The sequence below is a fragment of the Pocillopora damicornis genome, chromosome 3 (genome assembly GCF_964200805.1).
Source record: "Pocillopora damicornis chromosome 3, jaPocDami1.2, whole genome shotgun sequence".
NCBI classification, from domain to species: domain Eukaryota; kingdom Metazoa; phylum Cnidaria; class Anthozoa; order Scleractinia; family Pocilloporidae; genus Pocillopora; species Pocillopora damicornis.
This window is the reverse complement of record NC_142672.1, coordinates 10,067,876-10,078,690: the sequence shown is the minus strand read 5'-3', so window position 1 is coordinate 10,078,690 and position 10,815 is coordinate 10,067,876. Positions and strand designations below refer to the sequence as shown.

At 37.9% G+C, this 10,815-nt stretch overlaps 2 protein-coding genes across 3 annotated transcripts; one reads left to right on the top strand and one right to left on the bottom strand.

Moving 5' to 3' along the window:
• Positions 1-158: 158 nt before the first annotated feature.
• LOC149048162 (uncharacterized) lies at positions 159-3,019 on the top strand. 2 transcript variants are annotated; one of them, XR_016185249.1, is made up of 2 exons: positions 159-415; positions 1,177-3,019. XR_016185249.1 is itself a non-coding variant. In XM_089201652.1 (2 exons), exons 1-2 carry the CDS (start codon positions 394-396, stop codon positions 775-777), a joined length of 306 nt encoding a protein of 101 aa, XP_089057778.1. In that variant the 5' UTR covers positions 287-393; the 3' UTR covers positions 778-913. The 2 variants fall into 2 exon arrangements, 1 of the variants encoding a protein (XP_089057778.1); XM_089201652.1 differs by lacking the exon at positions 1,177-3,019 and adding an exon at positions 494-913 and having other exon boundaries at positions 287-415.
• On the bottom strand, positions 2,912-10,065 carry LOC113667513 (sodium-coupled neutral amino acid transporter 7). Its single transcript, XM_027183339.2, has 8 exons — positions 9,686-10,065; positions 8,510-8,708; positions 7,829-7,955; positions 7,088-7,180; positions 6,455-6,521; positions 5,912-6,174; positions 4,763-4,962; positions 2,912-3,579 (listed from the first exon to the last, which is right to left on the bottom strand). The coding sequence occupies exons 1-8, from the start codon at positions 10,019-10,021 to the stop codon at positions 3,416-3,418; spliced, it is 1,449 nt and encodes a 482-aa protein (XP_027039140.2). The 5' UTR covers positions 10,022-10,065; the 3' UTR covers positions 2,912-3,415.
• Between the last annotated feature and the right edge of the window lie 750 nt (positions 10,066-10,815).

Genomic DNA, 10,815 nt, shown 5'->3' with positions numbered 1-10,815 from the left:
GGCTTTCCCATGCAGCCACATGCTATGCCTCTTGTTATTGCTTACACTGGGAACGATGCCAAATTTGACACTTAGCAATAAGAACTCAATCCATAAAAAGCCCCACAAAGCAGCAGGAGGGACTAAACTAACCTGTCCCAGGCCTGAACCTGTCCCATGCGTTAAGTCTCGTTTAGATAGTAAAACGAAGAGCAATGTCAAATGACTCGATATTATGAAGTCAAATCGGGGACAAAATTGGTATCCTTAGTTCGTGTTGTCGGGTCATACTTCGTGACGTTAAAGTTCTCGTTTTCTGTCCTGGTATCCTTTGATCGTGTCGTCGAGCCATTCGTTCGTGTCGTCGAGTCATACTTGGTAGAGCTATAGTCCTCATTTCCAAACCCCCTCGTCATGTCGTCGGATGGTGAAACAGGTAAGTGTAACCATGGAAAGGCCTCTCCAAAACCTTTCTATTACTTGCTGATTGTGACGGCTCTTTCCCGCTATAAAGCTTCCTCGTCCTGGTCCACCCTGTGGATGTGTGAGAACATGAACCATGCCACATCAACAGTTTCAGTGCCAGGTCTCCCCTCACCCTTGAAGGAAGACCAATGCCTGAAACAGCTTTCAAAAACAATGCAAGAACTGTACATTCCTTGTTGTTATTATTGCACTTTTAAAAACATTGTTCTTCGAGAAGATCAATCAACACAGCCACGGATGACAAACCCCCACCCAACTAATTTGTGGTTTCCATCCAACTGCCTGGGTGCTAATGGGCCCTGGACAAAGTAGTGTCGACGATTGACAGTGTTTAGTTGGATTGTTCATAACAAAACACTAACAGGGTCCGTTCCAAGCAGTGAGGAGCCTCAAGAAAGAATCCTTTCATTCTGCGAATGCCGAAGTTTGGAAAATTTTGCAAGGTTTTCTTTACAAGGTCATCAGAACAGTCTTCAGAAAAAAAAAAGTATACCTTGGTTCCTCCTTAAAAAGCTGAATTCGTCTACAGATTATTTTCCTGCTCGTGCCCAACATTGCGACATTTTTTTAAAATGAAAAACCGTAGCATAAGTACAGTTTCAAATTCCCTCGTGGTACCTCGAAGGCAAGTCTTCCTACTTCGCCAGAATGTACTAATGGCAAGGTTAAAGAACACTCAGCACTTTGTTTATTTCTATCTTTCAAATGCAGATAACTGTTTGCTTCTACCAAGAGGTCAAGAACGTCATCGAACACGCTCGCCTTTCTAAAGAAAGAGACGATATACCACGTGACGATTAAAAACGTGGTTACGACATGAATTATGTTTCAACGCCACAAAATGTGACGCGACTCGAATTTTTAGGAGGAAGCGACATGAGACACGCCACAAAGATAGCACGTGAATCAGAAAATTCATCCGGCAACATGACGAGGGAGGTTTAGAGGACAGGAAATGAGAACTTTCGCAGAAGTATGACTCAACGACACGAACAAATGACTCGACGGCACGAACAAGGGATACCAATTTTGTCCCCCACATGACCCATACGATACTGAAGGTAGCCGGGAGGGGAGTAAAAATGGGAGGGGTCGCACCCCGACCCAAGCCTCTCTCGTTTTTGCTCAGCCGTTACTATCGCAACGCTTACTTTTTCGCTTTTTTTGGGCCTGTTTACATGGAGTAGGGGCACCCCCAGAGGGTGAGGTAACCCGCCTAGGTGGGTTAACCCTCCTGTCTATATATATGTTTTATCTGGAGCACGTTAACTTGATATAGATGGGGTAACTAGACAACCCGTCTGGACCTCGTACAGCAGGACAAAAAGTAGATGGCACATAAAAACAGAAATTTCGTTTTCTGCAGTACATCACGCGACTTTCGTAAAGCTAGTGGCTGGCGTCTTCGATGGCAAATTAATTCATTGGCCAGTTGATCCATTGTGGCTTTGGAAGCTACGAGAGATCTATAACGCTTTACTTTATGTCTCGTTATTCATTCGCATTCTATTTCCGTGAAGCCAGCATTTATGTACTTCTTGGGTTCTTTTTGCCACTAGGGGTAGCCCACGTGTAGCCAGGCTCCCTCGCCTCCGTTTCACCTTTGGGGGGGGGGGGGGAAGAGGGTGCGGCTACACGTAGGCTGAACTGGGGGGCCTCTCTGCACTTGCGAAAAAGTTGTTTATTTGGACCAATTTTCTATCACCACCAACACACAATTGTTGATGATTTGTCGCGACTTAACAAATTTTAGGCGAAAAAAAGAAAAAAAAACCGACAAATCTTCGAACGCACGGCCGACAAACTTTTGTTCCAGATAAAAACTGGACGAAATTGACTAGATAAACAAATGTGTGAACTTTTCTATCATTCTTAGCGTGCGAACTCAACATCACGTAGTTATGACGATGGAGCCTTCCATTCCATTCTTTATTTTATTTATCAAAAAAGAAGCAATTTTTGAATGAGGTCATGTTTATGATGATTGTCAGTTGCAGGTTTTGAACCAATGCCATGTTAATAGCCTAAATTGTAATCCACAAGGTCTTTTTACTCTTCAAAATATCAGTTATAACAATTAATTAACAAACACAAATTGATTCCTGCTAAATGACAAACTAGCGAACTGGATTGTTCTAAACCTGTACAGGGGCATAACCAGGATTTTTCAAAGGGGGAATCAGACTGAGTCAAACAGAGGGTACACACCAGATTGTCATGTTGACCTCCGTGTCGTGTTTGACAAAAAAAAGGCTTACAAGTTTACCATACTTTTTTTAACGCCACTTTTCACTGCAGAAATCTGTCAAAGGCATCCTGGGCTCTGCATTCTTTAATTATGATTAGGGTTTTGGTTCTTGCACATTAACAATGGATTATTCCTAGTTACCTCTTGTGAGTATCTAACTTAAACTACTATAGGCAGTAGTAACTTTGGAGACTTGAATTTAATTCATACTAATTTTATTAGTGATTGGACCTCATGTTATACAATTTGATTCAGATCACAATTGTGACAAATACATTTGTATTAAATTATAACATAACTATAAAACTCAGAATACCATGATACCTGAAATATCTCTGGAATGTTTTATGAGTTACAACCAATCACAGGATGGTATGTAAGTAATCCAAACAAAACTACATACAATACATTAATAAATATTAATGCTATCATGTACAATCAAGATTTTCTTGTATTTGATTGGCTTATTTCCTAAATGCAATTACATTCCATAAACATTTTCAGTGCTCACAGACTTCAGAGTTTCACAGTATATACAATATTATTTTTGAAAAAAAGAATTAGACGACAATTTTGATTTGAGTCTTCGACATGGCAGACCATGGTGGTTTGTCCAACATTTGCGCCTCTCATTGTTTGCAGCACTACTGTTTGAATGCCATGGGAAACTGACATCTGAGTCTGTCATTGTAAACAGAATGATCAATACAAACTTCCTCCTTTTATGTCTTGCATTATGGCAAATACTTCAGAGTCTGCAAACAAGAACACTCCAACAACCACATACCAGAGACCCAGAAGAATCAATAATTTCCTTTTCATGGTAAGAACTGGATATTGTACCATCTCTTGAACAAGACAGATCCCTGAAAATAAAAAAAAAAGTGATGTAGTATTTGTAAACCAGGCTCATTTTCACAAATGCAGGAACTTGAGGTCATCGAACCAAGGAATAGTGGTCACTTTTAAGTGCCATGATGGGATACGATAAGTTGGTGTAGAACATGCCATTTGTTGTAAAAGATACAAACTAGTTGTCTAAGTTTCAACTGGCAATATTTTCAGTGCACAATTAACATAAATCAGGGCTGAAAGAGCCTTTTTCCATAGTTGCCACTTAGCAAACCAAAATGTGGAATAGTAGCCAGAAATCCAATTCTGGTCAACCAAAGAAACAAAAAAAAAAAAAAAAAAAAAAATATATATATATATATATATTCTTCCAGCAGTATTCAATGACAACTAAACCATATAAATAATTTTAAAGTAAACAGCATGTCTCATATTTGTTTATAGAAATTCATGCAATTTCTTACAACCAGCTACTCAAGCAACTAAATATAAAGAGGCAAAGTTTCACAGAAGAAAGCAACAAAACATGATAAATAATCCACTAAAACTTTCCTCTCTCTCTAATGTCAGCCCATAAAAAGTAAGCAGCCAAAAATAGACACATTCAGGGTGTAAAATTGTGCTCAATACAGGCGCCAATGTGACTCAATTTTTTACTTTGGCGACCAAATCCTGAAAATTAGTAACCAAATTGGTGACTAGAATGCTTCATCATAACCTAAGTACCTAGAGATACAGTGAATTAAAAAGATTTGCAGAGATGAATCTGTGGCAAACTTCCTTGTTAAGTTTGTTTCAAAAATGCAGCACATGCATCTCGATTGATAACTAGACACCATCTTGGATTTAGGTGAGCTTGAATGTTGTATATCATCCAACCTAGTTTCCACTTTGTTGCACGTTAAAGATCTTTTTCCTAGCTTAATATTGGAGGGTCTATCAAGAATGCTGACAGGGTAAAAAAGGTTTAGTTTGTCTTTAAAAATGGCGAACAAAAGCTTTTGAATTGGCCACCACTTTGGAAAATTCAGGAGCTGAGAGGCTCTCAGAAGAAAAAAATTAAATTCATATCCTTACATTGCAACAAAACTGTTGAGCACAGATTGCCAGATTGGCCATGCCCTGCAAATTTAGTCATCAAAATGTTGTAGGACACCATGGTGACCAAATCATTGCAACTTATGAGGGTTTGCTTACCTGGGTAAAAGAAAATGAACAGTGCAGCCAGTCCCCCAATAAGTGCAATTGCATATTGTATGTCTTTCACATAAACAGCAATAATAAGGGCTGACCCAAACCACACTAATGTTTGTATGATTCTTCGCCGTTTTTCATATATTTCAGCAAGAGTTGGAGGCATTCTGAAGGCTGCCAAATACAATCCCTCCAAACAGCTCCTGTAAGTAACAAATTCGACTGACATCAATTTTGTTGAATCTGTACTTTACAAATACTATACCTCTTTGAGTAAGTGCCTGAGGGCTTACTTAAAATTTCAGCTAAAAGGAGGGGCAGTTATCAGAAGAAGGCTGCTTAATTGAGGGGGCGCTTATCATTCTCCTGTACTGATTCTGCTGTGGTTGAAGTTCAAACTGCTAGAAATAAAGTGGCACTATAAAAAGGTTTTCCTTGCATCTCTATTATTTAAGAAAGTTAGGGAGAGAGGGGGAGGGGGAGGGGGAGGGGGAGGCACTTACTCTTGACTGACATTATAGACAAAATTATAGACATTACCTTGATTGACATTATTGACAAGAGGGAGAGGGAGGTACTTACTCTAAAGCAAACCTTTTTAACATTATTGACAAAAGGAAGGGGGAGGCACTTACTCTAGAGGGAACCTTGTTTGACATTATTGATAAGAGGGATGGGGAGGGAGAGCCACTTGCTCCAGAGGGAACCTTGTTTAACATTATGATCTAGGAGGTGGGTGCTTATTTGAAGAAGGGTGATTATTAGAGCTTGGGCACTTAACCCTTTAACTCCCATTGTTAATTCTCCCCCATAGCTGCTGCACATTTCCTTGTAAATTAGTTATGAGAACTTGGTACTAGATCAAGATAGCAGCTTCTACTTGATAAGTTTGAATATTCTCATGAGCTGTTTGCTGAAGAATGTATGGATATTGTAGGGAGAAGTTTTATGTTAATCACTTCTGGGAGTTAAAGGGTTAATCAAGGAAATAGGGTATCTCTATTACCATGATACATTAAAAATTCTCAGCTTTTAACTTTTTCAGAATGTCTTTTAGTCCCAAAAATAAGAATATCTAGATTTTTTCTTTTTAAAACTATTATTTTTAAATAATTATGAAATTACTACAAACTTAGGAATTTAGTATCTCACCTTCCACAAAAAACAACAAATGCCCCTGTTGATAAAACTATGAGGCATATTGTTACCCTTGCAATATTCACCAAAATGTCATTAGAAGGGTAACTTAAAAGAACATCACTTTTAACTGATGTGCCAAATGTTAAGTAGCCAAATGATGCCGTAATGGTATAGGCTGTAGTACAAATTGCCATTGCTATGACAACAACAATGCCAAATCTGGGTACACTTGCTCTTTTTAGTTCTGCATAGACAGCCACTGAAGGGACATGACACTGAAACACAAAAAAGACTAAGTTAGCAAAAAGCTATTGTGTTCCAAAGAGAATTTCTAATGTCCCTAAAAATTTTGTCCATTGAACAACATTTAGTATCTTTCCTAAGGTATTGTGTGACTTAAATGTTTGGAGGACATCTTGCTCCTTCTCAGATTTTTCATACAACTATTTCAATAAGATTGTGATGCACAAATTTCTTTAAATAAAATTCACATAAACAATCAATGTATATTTGAATATGTATATACACCAAATCAAAAATAAAAATGATACAAACCTGAAAACCAAAGCAAATTATAGGAATAGCAGCAAAAGCCTGAGTCCAATTCCAAGATTCCTCAATCCTAAGGAATGAAAACAGAATTGTACACTTAGCCACTACAGGAAAGGTGCATGCCAAGATTGTATATGACATCAATCCAACTGTTAAAATGATCAGAGCAGTTTTCAATAGACTATTGAAAATCCAAACCTAACTAATCATTACAAAGGTTTACATTATTGTTAGCCAATGAGCATTTAACCCTTTAATTCCCATAAGTGACCAAGACAGAATTTCTCCTTACAATATCAATACAATATCAACCAGATAAGTGATGAGAATAAAGAAAAGATCAATTTGGTGATGATATGTTGATTCAATACTAAATTCTCTGAACTAACATTATAAGAATTGTATGCTTAATGGTAAGAATAACAACAAATTTGATCTGGGAGTTAAAGGGTTAAAGTAAAACAGGCAAACCTTAAAAATGCAGGAGAATCTGCGCATTTGTTTTACATCTGATTGGTTATAAGGATGGACAGTGTTTTGTAAACCAATCACAGACTAAATCACATTAATAAAAAAAAGACAAAAAAACTCTTGGTTTACTTTTGACGTGCAATTGCTCTTCTTAGGGGTACTTACTCTACATAATCTTTACTATCAGTGTGATGCCCATCAAAGTATTTTATTGCAGTTACTATGCAAACAAAAAGTGCCCCAACTGTTCCAAGAGCACTGAAAATAATTTATCAACAGGTCAGCAAAAAATGTGAACAAATATTACCACTGAATCATATTACATGTTATAAGCTCACAACTGATTGAAAGCAAACTTGTCAAGTTCAAGTGAAGCTCTAGAGCATTTTGACAGTTTGTCAATATTACTTTAATTTAAAGGAGCAAAAAAAAGTATAATCTCATGCCTTAAAACTATTGCTTCACAGAAGAATTTGAGTTGATAGGAGAATCATGAAAAATGTGAAAGGGAAAGATGCAAAAAAAATTCTGGTCATGGACCTAACAATTGTATTTACATGAGTTTTGTACACGTAAGAAATATTTTACAAATGCTTCTTGCCTCTCAGTTCTTTTAGTGGTCAGTGGGACACTACTTCAAGTTCCAGAGGTCAGAAAGCACAAGAAATCTGGGGCTCAAGTTGCACAATGTTCACTTAAATCATGAACTATTTATTTAAAAAAAACTCATGGTTCTCAGTTGTTTAAAGTGTGCATAAAGCTCTACACTGGACAAATCTCTACCCAGGACAAATCTCTACCCTGGTGTCCTTGTCTCCCACCACATATACTGGAGAGTGATTTATCCCTCAGATAGCATTATCCACCCTTAGAAAAACTGAGTCATGATTGTTAAAATCCACGCACCTTGAATAACTAAGAACTTTCAAAGTTTTTGGAAGACACAGTGGTAAGAGAAAGAGAATGCACATCGCACACATGAGAAATTCACGACTTAAATACCAGCCAGGAGTAGAGTCAATAGCTTCTCCAACTATAAACATAAAATAGAAAGTGTACCATTAAGCTCTATAGTGCATGCTCTATCCTGCATGCTGTACATTAAATAAAAGGGGTTTTGTCCTGAGAAAAACTCAACTTCTGTAAGAATTGATTAAAGTACACATACATATTTTCGGGTAGATATATAGAATATCTGTATTGGGTATGTTTGACACTAAAGTGGGAAAACTTGTGTGAAGGCTCTCCTTTACTGCATGTTGTACAGTAAGTTTGGGTCTCCATAGAAACCTTTTTTAAATCTATGGTGCCAATAAAAGTTGCTTTTGGTAGGCTAGGATTTTGACCAAATCTTATAAGGTCCAGAGAACCAACATCTCAACACAATTTTAGCCTGGTGTCCATGTCTCCCACCACAAAAACATCTAGCAAAAATAAGTGTGCACTTGTGCCCAGAGTTATGATCAGATCACTGAACAATTTTGTTAGAAGTCTAGTGAGAGGATAAAAACCATACTTTAGGCCATGATAACCGTAAAAAAAGGAAATTGATTATAACTCGGAAGTGTCACATATCACTTTACTTGCCTTTCTCCAGTTGATCACCAATCAAAATCATATAAGCCACAGTAGAACCATACATGTATAACATAATGACTATCTGTGTTAAAATGTATGCCCCTGGACCAAGTACTTCACGGATTATCTCTTGAAAATTCTGAGAGCCATGATTTTCGGCACAATATGCTAGGATCAGGAATGCTCCAGTAATAAACACCAATAAAGACTGTGAAAGATGAAAAAATAAATGTTGTATTACAAAAATTCTGGTTCACCATCAATTAGAAATTTACAAACTGAAAGGACATTGTGCAGCTTGGCTCTTAAGAGTAACTAGCATCTAATTTCTCTTTTAATATCAACCATGAATCACATTTTAAGATAATGAGAATATAAGGAAATGATCACCAACTGAAGAAACTCTTGATTGTTTAACAAATTCTCCCTGCCAGCACCTTAGGAAATATATGGAGAACAGTATGGAGAATATATATACTAATGTTAGGGTGTTAATGGTTAACAAAAGTCTACAGGTCATTTACTTGTCATCTTATTCTGACCTTGGTATAACTAAAACTAGCTGCGAGGGCCAGCTACCACAACAACAGTGATAATATGGGAAGATTTTGTTTGTCATGTCACTTAAATGGAAATAAGCAAAAATTTGAGTCTCACAAAGGAATAGAACCCTAAGCCATCAGATCCTACCCTCTGAGTTACAAAGAACCTTCATGTTGGGCTAGGCCAATTTTAGGTTTATATGTAAAACACACACCGGATCAGCACTTTAGAAAGCACTGTTTGCGGCAATACTATAGGGAAGATGATAACTTTTGAGCTTAATTACCTTGAAAAAAAATCGTGTAGGACGAAGGAAAATTATATTTCCCTTCGAGATATAAATCAGAGATAATTTTTTCAGTAGAGGGGTTTTTCAATCGGTAAAATTTCCGCACAGCCCCATACTACATTATGCATTCAGTTCTTGAATAGAGAAAACAATGACAAAAACAATACATTTCCATGGGGAAAACAGATTTGTTTTACAATAGTATGGGGCTGTACGGAAACTTTACCTTTCAATCTAATAAGAAAACGATAGCATGCTGATTTGTTACCAATAACCCTGCACCAAGGTCTAGTTCATGGGTCTTCAAATGTGATTAAGTCGTTTCTTTTTCTTACTAATGACATAATACCCACCATTTGAGCAGTAAGAGCGGTGGTAATGCCTCCACATTGCGCATATGCTTGGGGAAAGTTCAAAATTCCAGCACCAAGAGCTGAATTTACCACCAAAAGAGCTGCTCTCCAAATAGGTAAACCCTCCGCGTAATGATTCTCACCCGGTCGTTGGATCACTGAACGAGATTTAAACACACCAACACTGGAGGTAGTGTCTAAATCACTTGTTGCACCTGGCTGATTAAGCATCGCTACTTCACTACCACTGTAGTATGGGCTTTCATAACGACTTCCTTGTAGGTTCCTTTTGTCAAGAAGGGCTTGTTGTTCCGACAGATCGAGGCTGTGGGTCATATTCTTTGGGCTCACGAATTCTTAGGACTCCTTATGAAAAGTGAATATCCTGCAATCAACGTTTCGTGTTCACTGGTAACTATTTTGGCTTCAGAATAGTAGTTTCTATATTTAACAAATCTGCACGTGAATCGACAATGAATCCAGTTCAGCCGGTAAGTCTGATAAACCGGTCTCCCGCAGACTGGATCAAGATTTACGCAACCACCGAATTTCCTTCGCCGGTGGAGTAGAATTTTAGAGCTCTCGAGTTAATGAAGGATGTCAAACGCTTGCTCTCCCTAATAATGAATTATAAATAATGTTGAGTGTGGTCTACCGAAAAGTCGCACGATTGAAGTAGACCGGCAATTGGCGCAGTAAACTTCGTTAGGAGAATGGAAGGGTGGTGATCAATTGTGCATATGACGTAATTTCCACATCAATTCTTGCGCCATTTTACATTTCTTAGGCGAGAGAAATGGTGAAATAGTAACTTCGTTGCGGTGGAAGATGACAAGATCTAACGAAGAAGTGAGAAAGTTTTGCGATAGTATCCGTAGAGGAGGGATTGTCGACGAAATTAATCCCCTACCTTAAATCTCGTGATCTTGACCTTGAGAATTTCGGTGCCTCAATCCCGCGCCCTTTTCCCGCCGATCGGTAGGACCCGCAGGACTTTCTAACCCACGGATCCGTATGTTAATGCCATAGGTTTTTTCTATTAACTTTTGAAAGTTTTTTGGTCTTCTCTATCCAACTATATAATCATTGAGGGTGATTTATACTGAAGACAAATGTAGGCCCCTTCATAC